The following is a 16368-nucleotide window of genomic DNA, read 5'->3' as shown; positions in this document are numbered from 1 at the left end:
GCTAATTAATATTAACATTAACGTTTATATGTATACATGCATGTTGTATTGAAAAGGACGGGGTCATTTCTGTCTTTCCAAACAGAATTAATCAGACAAGAACATAAAAAAAAACAGCACACCACCGTTGCAACCATTCACATTTCCCTTCCCTTTCTCGGAATCAAAAAACCCCCAATTTCCCTCTTCCCTCAGAAACCCTCGTTTCATCAATTTTCCCAATCTCCCATCTCAAACAAATCCAATTCCAAATTCTTCCATTCCCAATTTTCAGCATCCCCAATTCCCAAACCCTTTTCCCCAATTGTTCCGCCGTTCAATTTCGCACCCCAAAATTCAACCCAAATCTTTATCAAACCCTAGAAGAATTATTGTTCGAATTCTCGGTCGTGGATGGGCACAATCAAGGGGCGGAGAGAAGCCCCCAAATCCATCTCCCTCCTCCATTCCTCCTCCGGTTCCTCGCCGGTGACGACGGCATCGACGTCGCGCACCGAGACGGTGAATGGGTCCCACGAGTTTAGGATCAGCGGGTTCTCGCTCGCCAAGGGCATGGGGATCGGGAAATACATAGCTTCCGATACGTTCATGGTCGGCGGCTACGAGTGGGCGATTTACTTCTATCCCGACGGTAAGAGCCCGGAGGACAACGCCACCTACGTCTCGCTCTTCATCGCGCTCGCCAGCGACGGCACCGACGTTCGGGCTTTGTTCGAGCTGACGCTCTTGGACCAGAGCGACCGAGGGAGGCACAAGGTCCATAGCCACTTCGACCGAGCGCTCGAGAGCGGTCCGTACACGCTCAAGTACCGAGGAAGCATGTGGTGCGTGTTGCTTATTTTGTGAGTTTTTGTTTGTTGGAAATTCGTTTTAATTTGTCTTGTTGAAGGTATAGAGAGTTTTGAATTTGGGGGATTGGATAGTGCAGTGATGTTTAATTGATGGGTTTTTAGTAGTTCAGGAATTTTGGAATTGGAATTTGGAGTTTTGGAAGTTCTCACTTGTTTGTTAATTTGATGGGAAATTGGATTGTGCTTTGATGTTTATTTTGATGGTTTTTTTTTTTTTAGCGGTTTAGAGTTTATAGGGTGATGAAATGCGTTGAATTTGGAGTTGGAAATTGGATTTGGAAATTTGTTCAATATTTTTTCATTTGTAGAAGATATATTCTTTTGAAGGTAGAGAAAGTTGTCAGGATAAGAAATTGGATAGTGCAGTGATGTTTATTTGATGGGTGTTTACTACGGAGTTTCTATGGTGATGAAAGGTTTTATTTTCGGGATTGGAATTGAGTTTTTGGAAGTTCCCTTTTGTTTGTTTAATTTTGATTTGTAGAAGGTATATTCTTTTGAAGGTAGAGTTTCTTGTCAAGATAGAAAATTGGATAGTGTAGTGATGTTTATTTTGATGGGTTTAGTATTGTAGAGGTTTCTTGGTTGAAAAGTTTTATTTGTATTTGGAATTCAGTGTTTTGTTTTCTTGTTTGTGCGTTTTGAATGGATATGCTCTCTGGTATCTTTTTGACCTATCAGTCCCTAATGTTACATTATTAGCGGGACAAATTTCATGGAATTGGAATATGTTATATTGATAAGCTAGGGGATTGACTATTGCGCTGATCTTTATTTGTTTGGCTTAGTAGTTCAGAGTTTCCAGGTTGAAAACTTTAATTTTTGGGTTTGGAATTTGGAGACGTCATTTTTTGTTTATGTACTTTGTATGGTTATGAACTGTACTACATATTTTCATGACCTGTCAATGCCTTATATTGCATTATATATCGGGAGAGAAATCTCATGGAATATGTTGTTTCTATTGCCATTATGGTCTAAACAAGTATAATTGTTCTATTCTTGTCTTTGGAAAACAAAAATAAATGAATTCAGTTGTGAGCTTCCGAAGCCTCAGGTTGCATTATTTAGTGGGATCAATAGTAAAGGTTCTTCTTTTGGACTCTGAAATTTTGTCATTTGTCTTGTCATCACATAATAGAGGTAGCTGTTTTCTTGTGTTTATGTTTTGAGAGGTCGTTACGTAATGTAATTGAACATTAATTGTTACTGAATGATCTAGGGGTTATAAACGCTTCTTTAAGAGAAGTGTTCTGGAGACATCAGACTACCTCAAGGATGATTGTCTTTCCATCAAATGTTGTGTTGGGGTTGTCAGGTCAAATACAGAGGGACCTAAGATATACTCCGTTACAGTGCCATCATCAAATATCAGTAACGATTTTGGAAAGATTCTAGAAAGTGGAAAGGGAAGTGATGTGAGTTTTGAAGTTGATGGAGAAGTATTTGCTGCTCACAAGTTGGTGCTTGCAGCGCGCTCACCAGTATTCAGAGCACAACTTTTTGGTCCATTGAAGGATAAAAACACTCGGTGCATAAAAATAGAAGACATGGAGGCTCCGGTGTTTAAGGTTCTTTATTGTATCTCTCTCCATATACATATATGTTCTTATTGTTATAGTGTGCACTCACACAAATAATATGAGTTATCTGTTTAGTTTGTCTTGTTTTAACATTTTCTTATAGCGTAAGTTTTATTTGTGTTTTGCGGAAAATTGTATTCATACTATCCTTAGCCACATTTATGATCTGGACTAGAAGAAAGAGAGGGTTCATTTTGTTGGCATTTCAAATTATCCCTGCTTCTATCATTCCTGTAACTTCCCTGTTGGTTCTCAATATTAAGGAGCATGAGATTTCAGTGCATCATGGTTGATGCCTTGTTACTACCATTATTAGCAAAAGAAATCTCTTGCTGAAAGTTCATTCAGTTTTTCAATCTTGGTGAATTAGTAAGACTGCTCTGATGTATCTTCTACTTTCTCCATGGTCTACTATTCACAGGCATTACTTCATTATATATACTGGGATTCCCTTCCAGACATGCAAGAGCTTGTGGGTATGAACTCAAAATGCGCATCTACAATGATGGCTCAGCATCTCCTTGCAGCATCAGACCGATATGCCCTTGAGAGGCTCAGATTGCTCTGTGAGGGTAAACTTAGTGAGGATATTTCAATAAACACTGTTGCAACAACATTAGCCTTGGCAGAGCAACACCACTGTTTCCAGTTGAAAGACGCGTGTCTTAAATTCATCGCGTTGCCTGAAAATTTAAAAGGTGCGAGTTTTCTAGACCAATATGCTCTTTTACTAATAGTTTGGGAAAGGCTGTTTCTATGAAATGGCAAGAAGCACTCTGTATTATAGAAAGCCAATTGTACGTAAGGTGCTATCTATGTTGATTTAGTATTGTAGCATATGTGAAGTTCTGTGTTTGTTACACACACACACGGATAGTTGAAGCAGTCAGTTCTCTAAGAATGCCGGTTCCTTAAAATATTTCTCTATTTCTAACCATTCCTTCCGTCTTTCTATATTTTTCTTCCTATTCTACTCTGTTTTCACTCGTGGGGAAATAACTTCGCAGTAAATGACGTGGTTTCTGGTTTACTTTCAGCTGTGATGGAAACAGAGGGCTTTCAATACTTGAAGGAGAGTTGCCCTTCTGCCCTTACTGAGCTGCTCCAATATGTCGCAAGGATTGGGGAGCATTCTGTCATTGCCAGTGGGTACGGCAAGGTAACTTTGTTAGACGGCAGCGATGTTAACAGGAGGCGGGTGAAGCCAAGATTGTATTGATTGATTGTGAGACACAATGGCATCAGTCGCACTCGCCCATAATAAAAGAGAGCGCACTAGGATCTAGACATTTTTCATTCTACTAACTGACTAATTCATGTGGAAAGAAAGGTGGTTTGTATGGGTTTCCAGTATTTTTTTTCTTTTTAATTGTGAAGTATTGTTTTGCTTTGTATTAAGCTGTGAATCTTCTTTTTCTCCGTAAATTTGTGTGCAGTTTATGCTGTTAGACTTTGATCATTCATTGTAGTTAATGACTTCTATGTTTGCCTTCATTCCCTGTTTCACTTTTCACTCAAGTCACAATTTAAGTTTTATTACTATAATATTTTTTTCATAAAAATTCAAATGTTAAGTTTTATTACTACAATATTTTCTTTCATAAAAATTCAAATTTAACTTTTTTATTATAGTGTTTATTCTCTCATACACTTGAGACTTGAGTTGTGATTTAAGTTTCGTTCATTTTGCGGATTTGAGTTTTCAATTCGAATTAAGATGTGATATTTTTTAATAGTTTTTCGTTGTAGTAGAAAAGTTAGATATGATATTTTTTGAGAGTTTTTAATTGTAAAAATTTAAAACTAAAAACTCGAATCAGTGAAATTAATGAGGCTTTAAACATATAACTCTCTAAATTGATAGCACGTCATGTTTAATTACCAAGACCAAAAATACATAGCTCTGCAATCGTGGCTTGTATTTCATTCAAATATTAGTTGCATTTATGAGTTGCTGCTATTTTGTCTACATAGGACCATCTAATTATTATCGTTAAAGTATTTTTTTTTTTTTTAATTACAAATACTTCCAATGCAATGGAAGTGAATAAAGAACTGTTCTTTTCGCAATTTGAATCAACTCATGCAAATCACAACTCAAGTTTTTTATTACAATATTTTTGTTTACAAGGTTCATTTCATCTCTTCAGTTGAAGGGAGCAAGAGTTTATTACTTCAAGTCCGAGAGTTAGTTTGGTAAATCATGAGTTAAAGATCATGGTAGATTTCCAAGCAAAAAGGAAAATGAAGAGGTTCTTATTTTTTAAAAGTAAAAGATAACATGGTAAACAGATACTACCACTGATGTTATGACCAAGAAAAGATAAAAGAAACAAAAAATAACTTGAGTTAATTTGCAAAGAATGTCAAGGAAATGGAAATAACTTGGCAAGTCATGGACAGTCTAGCCTTTCCCCCTCCCGTTTGTATGGATCTGGTTTATGACGAAGGATTCAATAAATCCTTTTCTTACGCTTAGAATTAGTAATACAGAATACAGCTTGTAGCTAAACCTCCAACGGGGTCACAGCCTCGAGTATCTCCATCGATGTCACGGAATTTGATGGAATCATAATTTCGATGGTTAATTGGTTCACGCGTGTGACAGATCTCTGGCTAGGCTCTTGTTCATTTTCTTATCATAGGCAATGTGTAATGTCTAGGAGAATGAAATTCTTCACCAAGTTAGTACTCAGTACTCAGTACCATTGACTTCCAGATCCGCCATGCGCAGCAGCAACTTTCCTTGCCATGACATATTGCGGCTTTTGTCGCATCCCATTGGAACCTTCAACCCCTTGGTCTTCCCCCCTTTCATTTTTACAGACGGGTGGGTTTCTTCTAGGATATGAAACCCCGGTCTCGGTGTATTGATTTGGAACCGATGGATTCCTGGAAGCCCTCCGTTGTTCAAGAGCCTCTGCTGCTGCGGCTGCACCGCAGTTGTTGTAACGTAATACCGAACCAACAACTTTTCCAGGCCTTGCGGCTCCTCCTGCACCCAAATAAGAAAATAAGATATAATTTGTCAAATGGGTACACCAGAACGTGGCTAAACTAAGGGGTGCTTCAAGGGAAAATTGAGAAAAACAGCGAGATTGTTTGGCCAGAGAATGAAACTGAGTTAGAAGGAAAGGAAATCTAAGAAAAACGATTGGAGGAGATAAGAAAGAAAGGAAACAATAGAGACCTTGGATGTTTTGAGGAACTTGAATTGGAAGCCTAGTCATAGGAATTCCACAACTCCGGTCTACTTGTGGCTTCTCCACTTCTTTGATGCAACATTTTGAGAGGTCGTCTGTGACTTCAGCTGAGGTTTGTACTGAGTTGTTATCCGAATATAACACGCACGGCCTACATGCAAATTTAGGACACCAACAATGTCAAAAATGGATCAAGAGCAGCGCGAAACCGATGATGCACTGCTGCTGAGCACAAACTGCAATAGCTTTACAGAAATCAAACCTTGGTAGTGATGCGTGTTGTCTCTCAGGTGGAGCAACATTTGAGCCCTTCCCATAGTGCTCCTCCAGAAAAGCAAATTGCTTTTTAAAATGGTCAACAGCACTGTATACAAAAGAGTTTTGAATGAAGTGTAATTTCTTGCGATAGGCAATTACATATGTTAGTGAAACTTCATTTGTAAACCCTTTCTCCGCACAGAAATAAAATTCAATGACATCCCCAACAAATTTTTGTTGGCTTCACTACTCACTGGATTGGAGCAAAACTCGATTAAAATTTTTTTAAAAAAATGTAATGGAGCTGTTCCCTTCAGAAATCAGATTAGCAGCACAAAGGGTCTTTGAATAAGTCAATAAAGCCAGAATAGAATATTGTGCTGCAAGTTGAACAAGGAATGGACTCTCTCATATAGAGCATAAGATATCAACATGAGAAAATGTGCTTGCCACAGCAATATATGGATACCATGTCATACAAGAAAGGGAGAAACTAACAATGTCAAATTTAGGATGTGAATACCTTGGATACATGAAGCCCGTTGGCTCAGATCCTTCCAAGTACTCCTTCAACATCTTTGGATGGTACTCAAGGATCTCACGATAAATCAGCTCTCGCACATCTTCCTTTGTTATTCTTCGCCTCTCGAATTCAAATTCCATCTTTGTGACCGGTTGTGCAGAAGGCTCCCTCTCAACCTTTGCCAACCCCTTAAAATAGGGATCTGCAAGGGCCTAAAAGCAGAAAAAATTGCGTCAAAAAACAATATACATGATTTGAACTAAACCTGCTTCACATAAAACATACCTCTTCGGCAGAAGGCCGATCTTTTGGTTCAAATGCCAACATTCTTTCTAATAAACGAAGTGCAAGGGGGTCTGCATTTGGGAATTTTTGGGAGAAAGGAATTGGCTTCTTCTTCCGCATGCTGCTCAAATATCGTCGGGCTTTCTCATTCCTTACCTATTTAAATAAAATTAAAACTTCACTACCAATATGATGGAAACAGTTCCACACTCGATGGATTATAGCCGAACATAAAGGAAAAAACTAAAAGCACCATATCCGTTGTATGATAATATAGGCATCACAAGAAACAGACCCTGGCAATGGCTTCAGCAGATGGTGTTCCCAACATATCAGTCATTAGATCCAGTTGATGGACAACATTCTTGCCAGGAAAAAGAGCCTTTCCGGTCAAAAGCTCTGCAAAGATACACCCAATGCTCCATATGTCTATTGCTGGTGTATACTGAAAATGGATAAAGGAATATTCTTAGTAATGAATTTTACTTTTTCTATGTTCACAAAAATGAGGAAAAGGAGAAAAGGACAAGATCGAGCCAAGAGGCTGAATCTGCGTCTGATATGAGAACAAATGTATCACCAATGACACCTATACAACAATAAGTCATACTTATGTTTAGATTATTCTATTCCACAGCCACAGAAAAATAAACCTAGTAGTCTTCATGAAGTAAAATGTGTAGGATGATTTTGGTGGAAAATCAACCTTTCATTTTGTCTAAACATTCATAAAAGGAGAGAAAAAAACTACTTCCAAACGGGTGAAAAGAAGTAAAAGTTTATGTACCTTTGAGAAGAATGATCCACACAATTCAGGAGCCCTGTACCATCTTGTTGCTACATAGTCCTGTGAATATGAGAAAGTGAAATAATCAATTCACACAACACATTCTAAAATATCTTAATCACATGTAAATCAGGTTGACTTTTTAGTTATTAGATTAAGAAGAAACTCACTGTCCAAAATATAGCTGTAGGGGTATCGTTAAAAGCTACTCTTGCAAGACCAAAGTCACAGATCTTCAGTTTGCAGTCAGCATTTGCCAAGATATTCTTGGGTTTCAGATCTCGGTGAAAGACATTTGCTACAAGTACATTAGAACATGAAAATTAGAACTGGATTTCTATATCAAGATCCACTCAGAGGTTCAATTTTTTGGACATTAGATAAAGACCCCAGCGTGAGACTCTCACCTGTGTGTATATATTTAAGACCTCGAAGAAGCTGATAAAGAAAGAACTGGTAATGTTCCGGTGTCAAATCATCATTCGCTTTGATGACCTGGTGCAAATCAGATTCCATAAGCTCAAAAACAACATAGATGTCTTTGAATTCCCTTCTGGAAGGTGGTAACAAGATGTGCTTGATCTCCACAATGTCGGGATGACGAAGGAGTCGAAGAAGTTTAATCTCACGAAGGATGCGAGTCGCGTCCGAGACATGCTCGAAGATATCGTTGATTTTCTTAATAGCAACCTTTTCTCCTGTATGTGTATCATACGCAGAGCAAACAACACCATAGCTTCCTTTGCCAATAACTTCCTCTATCCTATATCTGATCCCCTCGCCATATTCGGTGAAAAAATCGACTTCTGCAGTTGACTGCATCATTGTCACAGAAAATGTCTTCTAATCAACAAGATGATCTCATCATGGAAATGTAAACGATCCAAAGAAGCAAGTGGATAACCACCAAGTCAATAAGGAAAAGAGAAAATTGTGATTATGATAACTAAAAGTATATGATTTAAACTCCACATTAAAAAAATAGTTAACGCGGATTGGATAGATTCCAACTTAACCGGTCAAACCACTTTAAATATTATCCCACTTATCTACTAAGATGAGATGTTTCACTTTCACTTCCTAGATCAACAAAGACCAGATTCTTCTCATTCACAATCCAAGAGCATTATAAGTGGGACCTTCGCCAGAGTGTATTAGACATAGCCATATGGCAATCATAATGAAGAAATCCTACTAAAACCATGGAGAAAATTCCAATACAAACGGCCCAAAAAATATTTTAAAAAAAAAAATTTATACGCTAACTTCAAAATCTGCTCTAACAAAAGAGATCTAAACAAGTACCAAAACACTTTATGAATATTAAACACCAACTTCATTTAGTTCAAAGCTTAAACAATAAAAAGGCACTAGCAAATAAACACACACATAAAAAGGAAAAGAAAAAAGAATTTTTAAATCAAATCACCTTTCTTCTGTCATCAGGCTGCATCTTTCTTAGCAACAAAGCATCAAAAACTCTTCAAAGCGATAAACAAATAAGTGCATCTAGCACAAAATCCAAAGCCAAACACAACTGAAACCCAATGACCCAGATGCCCAAATCACCTCAAGAAGATCAAACAAGACTAAACACGTCTAGATCACCAAGCTATGATCACCAAAACAAGCCTCAAAACCCTATAAAAACGAAGAAGAAAAAAAATCCGGACTTGGGCTAAAATGAAAAGACCCAATAGAGTTTTGGGGACTAAAAGGACACCCTTTTGGTTGAATGAAGAATCTCGCTTCGGTAAAGAGAAACACCCGATTTTATGTTTCTCCGCCTTGGAAGAAATTTTGACGGAAGTCCCAAAATCTAATTTAGCTGGAAACAGAAGATTTTTTTTTAACTTGCTTTCGGAGGATTTAAGAAGGCGATAATCTCTAACGAATTATTGCGAACAAACGTGTAAAGTAAAGTAAAGTAGATGAGAAATGTTATTATTTATAGTTATATTATAAAAACATGCGAGGAACTTTAAAGTTTCCGGAGGAAAGAACAGACAAGAAAAAGAACTGATTCTTTTTCTTGTTCTTTTTTTTTTTTTAGCTGAAGTTGGGAATTCAAGAGAGGATAAATTGAGATTGGAATGTAGAAGATTATGGACGAAAGTGCATTTGGATCTGAGTTAGAGAGAGAAAGAGAGAGGAGAGAGAGAATCCAGGACGGACGGTGTACTTGAAGTTGGATACTTTGAGGTTTGGAGCAGACACTACCACAGAAAAAAGAACAGAAAGAGAGAGAGAGAGAGAGAGAGAGAGAATGGACGAAAATTGTTTGTTATTTATTAGTTATTTAAAAAAATTAATTAATTTTAAGTGGGGTTAATTTATGAAATGACTTCTCTGCCACTCAATCGTAATTTCGTTGTCTTTTTTTTTTTTGAGTTAATTTCATGTGCGCCCTGAATGTTAGAATCATTTTTAGGTCGTCCTTAAATTTTAAAAACTCTTACAATCTATTCTTTTTGATTAATCTCAGTTGACACTTTTTGTTAGAATTTTCTTAAAGGATTTTTTGTTAGAATTTCTGCTAAAAACAAACAAAAAAAGAGAGTCAAGTATGGTTACGTCGTCTATCTCTATTTGTTTTGAACAAAAATTATAACAGGAAAAATTGTGACCATTACCCTTTTTTTCCCGATCCGTTTTTAACATAAATTCTACTTGAGGGGTTGAATGGGACTAAAGACACACTAGAGGTAAGTTTTTTATGCCAAAAAGTGTGGAGAAGAGCGGCTAACTACAATTATTTATAAGTGTAGTAAAAAAGGTGTTAGGAGATGAAACAAAGCACCAAACACTAATAAATATTAAATCAGTAATTTAGATCATCATTCATTTCACCGATTCGAGTTTTCAATTTTAAATTTTTACAGTAAAAAACTCTCAGAAAATATCACATCTAACTTTTTCTGCTATAATAAAAAGCTCTCAGAAAATGTCACATCCCAGCTCAAATTGAAAACTCGAATCCGCGAAGTGAATGAGGCCTTGTATCGGATGCTTTATATAAAACTTAATAAATCTTCCATCTATCAAAATTTTTTCAAGACAAATCGAATGGCATTACACTATTTGTGGTAACTAACACTAACGGCAAATAATACTAACACTAATTAGGGATGGCTACAGGCGGAATGAAATCGGAGAATATTCTTGGTCGTATTTAGAATTGATCATGTTTTTATTTTTTACGCTTTTCGAGAAAGAGAAAATGAAAATGTTTTTAAAACGGCATTTGACGCAATAAAGATAAAAAATAAGAATGAAAACGTTTTTTTGGTTTAGTATAAAACGAGAGAGAAATGAAAAACGACTTTTAGTTGTTTTTCATTTTTTGTTTTCATTCTCCTCTCTTGAGCAGAGAGAAATAGAAAAAGAGACATTAATGGGTTTTTTTACACTGAAATAATATCTTGATAAACTATTAAACGCATTTTTAAAAATGATTTCTGTTTGAAATTAAAAACGTTTTCATTTTTATTTTCATACAAAAAAATAAAATCATTTTAGAACGAGTTCCAAATGCACCCTTATATTCCATTTCTAACCCCCAAAATCATCCATGTGCCTTTAAAGGAGAAGCGATGAAAGAGTCGGAGAATTCTTGATGAAGAACCTTTTCCGGTCTTTCTTTTACCCGTCCTAATTCCTATTAATATTTTCACGAAACAAAGAAAAATTCAACAAAATACATAACATTAAGATTTCAGTTAATACAAACCATATTTTTAATACTAATTCATGTGTATAATTCTGAATAATAAATTGTACCCATTCTTGTCCAAACCCCCGTTCATCCATTCCAGCCCTATGACGGACGGATCGCGCGGAAGCAAAAGAGGGGAAAAAAATGATATCCCTAATACTCACAATGCAAATTAAAGATTATATAAAAGTTTTGGATATGCTCTTGAGACATCTATTGAACTTTTTTGTTTTTCTTTTGTTTTTTTTGTTTTGTTTTGTTTTTGTTTTTTTACTAGGAGGCCATTAGACGTTAACTTTTACGCTAGCATTTTGTATTCTATGGTCTATACTCTAGTGGCACTAAAATTTATATCTTCTCAAATATGTCAAATCACTAAGTCCGTTTGGTTCATGGATTAGAATCATTTTTTATTTACGTGTGTTTTTTGTGAGAGAAAATACTGTAGCGAACCATGAACCATGATTCAAATCAGAAAACAAATCCGCCAACCAAACGGGCGTCAAAAATCGATAAAAAGTTTTGTACGAAAAATATTTACTGGAGGGGCTTTTATCTTATATTTGTAGGATGGATAGAAAAAAAAATGAAGGAAAAGTAAAATATCTAGTTAAAAAAATTAAAATAGTTTTTTTTTTATGTTTTTAGTAGAAAAAAAAAGTGAAAAAATGTTAAATTTAAGAAATTTTATAATAATATTTTAATAAAAATAAAAATATGGTGAATAATAAATATTAAAATTGTTATTTTACATCTCATATGTTTGTTAAATTTTTTTTCTCATCTTTTCTTTTCAAAATTAGAAGGATTAAAAATTGATGGGTTCTATAGATTTTCATTTTTCTTCTTTCCTCATTTTCTCTCTACTGAGCAACCTAAAATTCTATTTTTCCTTTCAAAATCTTTCATTTATTTTCTTTCCTCTCTATTTTCCACCCTTCCAAACACATTATTAATGATACCGAATACCTACTTGTAATATTTCTTTTGAATGTCTAATCGTATAATCACATCAAAATACAATAATATGCAAATTTACGTAATTTTAATTGAAATCTAATTATGAAACTCCCTAATTGGGATCATAAACACAAATTAGTAAATAGACACGAAACATTTATATGAAGGGGAGTGAATAGACATATTATGTATTATAGATAAATAATATATTCTTGTAAAAAAAAAAAATTCATGGTTTTGACTTTTGAGGTTGATCCAAATAGGCTGGCACTATGTGTGTATGTTTTTTTTTTTTTGTCGTTTTTTTTTTCAACAATGACTTTAGGGGAACGCATATAAATGAATTGGCATAATTCTCCCAATAGTGTTTTTTTTTTTTTTTCTGTAGAATAATTCTCCAGATTGTGTTGTATGTTGGGCAGCGTAAGTGTTAAACTAATGTAGCGTTTGGTGCAAAAGAGTAGTACTTATCCATTGGTTCACCATTCATTGTAAGTTGTAACCCTGCTATGCATGTGCACATGGGATCTCTTCATTATCATAGAATAGAAGAACCTATAAATATGCACTCAGAACACAATATATATACACACACACATATGCATATTCTATCCAAATATTTAAAGGATTATAATTAATGTTGGGAGACTCCACATACATATGAAATGGACCCAACATATTTGAGGAGTCTAATTTGACCTAAAAAGTTAATCTATTAGGTCTTAGTCCTTCCTTGCATATAAATCATTTCACATCTTTATCCACTCTCTACGTGGGACAACACACGTGTATTTTTCTCAACAATCTCCCCCTCATGTGTATGTTCACCGAGCTCCCCCTCAAACTAAAGTTTCTTGTAGCCTGCACATCTAAGCATCACACTCCAAATGAGAGCCAACTCAAGCATGAGAAAGAGAGTCGGAATCATACGAGTCCACCAAATGCTCCACCATTTGCACCTGCAACTGTGAGTGTGATCGCTTGCTCTGATACTACTTGTTGGGGAGACTCCACATGCATGTGAAACTGACCCAACACAATTCAGGATCTCAACTTGACCTAAAAGATTAACTTATCCTAAAAGATTAACTTATTAGGTATTGGGTCATTCCATACATATAAATCATGTCACATCTTCATTCATTTTTCATGTGAGACAACACACATACACTTTTCTCAACAATTAAGAATGTAGTTAAGTTTTATCTTTATAGTATCTCTAATCTGGTGAAGTAAACCCATCAATAATACAAACTTCTATAATCAAAACATAATGGTTTTTAACACTTGATTTGTCCAAGTTGTCACATGGTGCAAACATATGCAAGCAAAATATGTCGTGCATAATTAGTGATGGCGTGATTATAACAACTAAATAAAAGATGCCTTTTGATTAGCAAAAATAACAACAACAACAATAATAATAAAAGATGTCTTTTGTGATAATTACGTTGATTGAGTTATAAGATAATATCCGACGCATTGTTTAGCTATTTAAGCATGTTCAACTTTGCATGATAAAAAACAATGAAATCAATATATTGCGTTGGCTAGATCAAATGATGCGATTGCTTAAGAATATGTAGCATACACGCATTATTTGGACATGGTTAATACAAAATTGATAATCTTAAACTGCTTGGTAAAAACTAATTTTTATAATGAAAAAGAATATTATCACTAAGACAATACTTATTAACGGAAATAAAATGACAAAAGAAAATAATCAAGCTTTGTACAATCTCTACAATACCTTTTTTTAAGGGTCTAAAATACCCTTTTTTAGTGCCATGCGAAAAAATATTATCCTTAATTTTGATTGTGAAAAATATGAAATTTGAAATGCATACTTGTAAATTGTAATAAACAAAAGCAAAAAAGAAGGGTGCATTAATGAGCAAAAAAAGTTGGCAAGCCGAGAATTTAGACAGTCTGTTTAATCTAATCAGTCATATCACGTTATATTATTTCATAATAAATACAAAATAATTAATTAAAAAACAGTTTAATATTATTACTAAATAAACAAAAACAAAAAAAAGGGTGCACTAATGAGCAAAAAAAGTTAGCAAGCCGAGAATTTAGATATTCTGTTCAATCTAATCAGTCGTATCACGTCACATTATTTCATAATAAATACAAAATAATTAATTAAAAAGCAGTTTAATATTTTTACTAAATATGGTATAATATGATTAATGAGACACTAATTGAGACATTAAAATTAGATGAAAATCTTGTGATTAGCCTATTACAAAAGGAAATTATAATATACATGAGATATTATATATAAGAGAAAATTATAAAATTTATCTTTAAAAATACATGATTTAAAATTTTTAACCCTCATTCTTAATTAATATTATTTTATTAATATAATTTTTTAACTAAAAAAATTATTAATAAAAAATAAGAGATAAAATACCTTATTTATGTACTTTTAAGGAGATATTTATATAATTTCTTCATTATATAAATAATTAGAGCACCGCTAATTCCACGCCCTGTGCCGGTGATGTAACAGAGTGACCCATGCGCTGACAAAGCCAAACGAAATGGCCGCGTTTGCGTTAAAGTCTAACCAAACGTGACCTTTTTTTTTTTTTTTTTTTGGGAAAAAGCAAGCGTGTTTCCACATGCACGGGAACGCGCGTGGACCCCACCTCCTTGACATGATCATGATAGCGCACAAACTTTTCCCGAGCCATCATAACAAAAGATCCTGACCGTTCACTTGCGGGACCCCCTCCACCCTTGATAATCATGGTCGTATGTGATAGCACAAGTTTTATCATTGCAGCTTCTTTAGAAATTAGAATAGTTAATCTTCATCAAGTATTTAAATCTTAATTCCCTATATATGTGTATATATATATATATTTTTTTTTTTTTTTATATAAAGAACTTGTTACTACTTTAGTAGTGGTTTTCAAAGATATTTGAATAAAATACTAAAAGGCTATTTTTATTTGCCTACCATAAAGGGCGTGTCTGTTTCCGTTTAAAATGTTTTTACGTTTTCTGAAGAGCAAAAACGGAAACGTTGTGAAGATTGCCGTTTGGTGACCCATTTTCCCTAAAACAAAACTGAGAACACCCATTTTTATTTCTTCTTTTATCTCATATTTCTGAAAATAATTTTTTATCATTTTCATTTTTATTGTTTTCATTTCTCTACCGGATTTCCTTCGACTCTTCTCCGAAATCGCCGATCTCCTTCTCATCTTCTCTCCACATTCACTGTTCTGAGCTCATCTCTTCTCATGTTGAAGTCGCTTGATCTGATCTCCTCATCTTTTCTCCTTGCCTGATCTGATCGTGAATTTGTTGAAGGTTTTTTCTTGATCGGTGAATTTATGGCCCTCCTCCCCCAAATCAACCGAGGTATGGCCCTCCTCCAGGTGTTTAGTGTTGGTTCCCGAATCGAATTCGGGTGCGGAAACATGGTAGGAAACAGCGGATCGTGTATAACAAAAATTTTCATAAAACTTTTGAGATACTCTATAGATTATATTAATTTATGCACGAATAAATTAATGTGATTAATTTACATCATTCAAGGATCAACCGAAAAATACCTGGAAGCCAACTCGGATGATAACTTGAATTTTTTTGACCACGAACAGTCCTTGCTCCAAGCTTTGTGTTTAGAATACCAAAGTCTTCCACGTTAATTCCTTGATTCCACGTAGACGTGTGTGTGGGCACACGTGGGACAAAATAGGTTTTTGAAACACTCGAATTTCCACAAACACCAACGCATGCACGATGTGAAATTTTTGGAGAAAAATTTTGCTCTCTTTTTCCTCTATGAGAAATTCGGCCACCACTCCAATTAGGGCTGAAAATATGTTTCAAAATTGTTTTTACAATTTTCTATCTTTCTCATATTTAAAGAGTAGAAGTCAAATTTCAAAATAGAATCAAATCCTTATCTCCAATTTTTGAATTTGGAACAAAAAATCCCTTCCCCTTATCCACTTAATGGCCGGCCACCCTCCTAGGGTTTATCCCTATGTGTGGCGCCAATCTCAGATAGGGAAGGAAGAGATTTTATCCTTTATCCAGTAGTCCAATTTTAATTTAGATTCAAATTCGAATTTAAGTCAAACTTAAATTAATTTGAATTCTAAATTGAACAACTTATCAAATAAGTTTAAATGGATAAATCTAGATGTGTTCAAATTCAAATTTAAATAATCA

At 34.8% G+C, this 16368-nt stretch overlaps 2 protein-coding genes across 3 annotated transcripts; one reads left to right on the top strand and one right to left on the bottom strand.

Annotated features, from left to right (window-relative positions):
* The first annotated feature begins 102 nt into the window (after window positions 1–102).
* On the top strand, window positions 103–3898 carry LOC21393362 (BTB/POZ and MATH domain-containing protein 2). Of its 2 annotated transcripts, none has more exons than XM_024170118.1 (4): window positions 103–842; window positions 2074–2422; window positions 2856–3132; window positions 3472–3898. In XM_024170118.1, the coding sequence occupies exons 1-4, from the start codon at window positions 394–396 to the stop codon at window positions 3651–3653; spliced, it is 1257 nt and encodes a 418-aa protein (XP_024025886.1). In that variant the 5' UTR covers window positions 103–393; the 3' UTR covers window positions 3654–3898. The 2 variants fall into 2 exon arrangements, with proteins under 2 accessions (XP_024025886.1, XP_010103451.1); XM_010105149.2 differs by having other exon boundaries at window positions 103–824; window positions 3472–3897.
* A 771-nt stretch (window positions 3899–4669) lies between these two features.
* LOC21393361 (mitogen-activated protein kinase 15) lies at window positions 4670–9744 on the bottom strand. The gene is made up of 10 exons (XM_024170134.1): window positions 8920–9744; window positions 7898–8306; window positions 7661–7788; window positions 7491–7550; window positions 6999–7148; window positions 6704–6859; window positions 6419–6630; window positions 5900–6001; window positions 5625–5788; window positions 4670–5429 (listed from the first exon to the last, which is right to left on the bottom strand). Exons 1-10 carry the CDS (start codon window positions 8941–8943, stop codon window positions 5134–5136), a joined length of 1701 nt encoding a protein of 566 aa, XP_024025902.1. The 5' UTR covers window positions 8944–9744; the 3' UTR covers window positions 4670–5133.
* Window positions 9745–16368: the final 6624 nt, after the last annotated feature.

This window comes from Morus notabilis, unplaced genomic scaffold (assembly GCF_000414095.1).
Source record: "Morus notabilis unplaced genomic scaffold, ASM41409v2 Scaffold605, whole genome shotgun sequence".
NCBI lineage: Eukaryota > Viridiplantae > Streptophyta > Magnoliopsida > Rosales > Moraceae > Morus > Morus notabilis.
Note: the sequence above shows the minus strand (reverse complement) of the source record. Positions and strands in the feature narration are given on the sequence as shown.

Bases quoted from the DNA above. Each gene is read 5' to 3' on its own strand.
- LOC21393362 (XM_024170118.1), top strand. From the start codon at position 394: ATGGGCACAATCAAGGGGCGGAGAGAAGCCCCCAAATCCATCTCCCTC. The intron at 843-2,073 runs GTGAGTTTTTGT...TGAATGATCTAG, and splicing joins TGGTGCGTGTTGCTTATTTT to GGGTTATAAACGCTTCTTTA. The intron at 3,133-3,471 runs GTGCGAGTTTTC...GTTTACTTTCAG, and splicing joins GTTGCCTGAAAATTTAAAAG to CTGTGATGGAAACAGAGGGC.
- LOC21393361 (XM_024170134.1), bottom strand. From the start codon at position 8,943: ATGCAGCCTGATGACAGAAGAAAG. The intron at 7,789-7,897 runs GTGAGAGTCTCA...ATGTACTTGTAG, and splicing joins TCTTAAATATATACACACAG to CAAATGTCTTTCACCGAGAT. The intron at 6,860-6,998 runs GTCTGTTTCTTG...TTATTTAAATAG, and splicing joins CTGCTGAAGCCATTGCCAGG to GTAAGGAATGAGAAAGCCCG.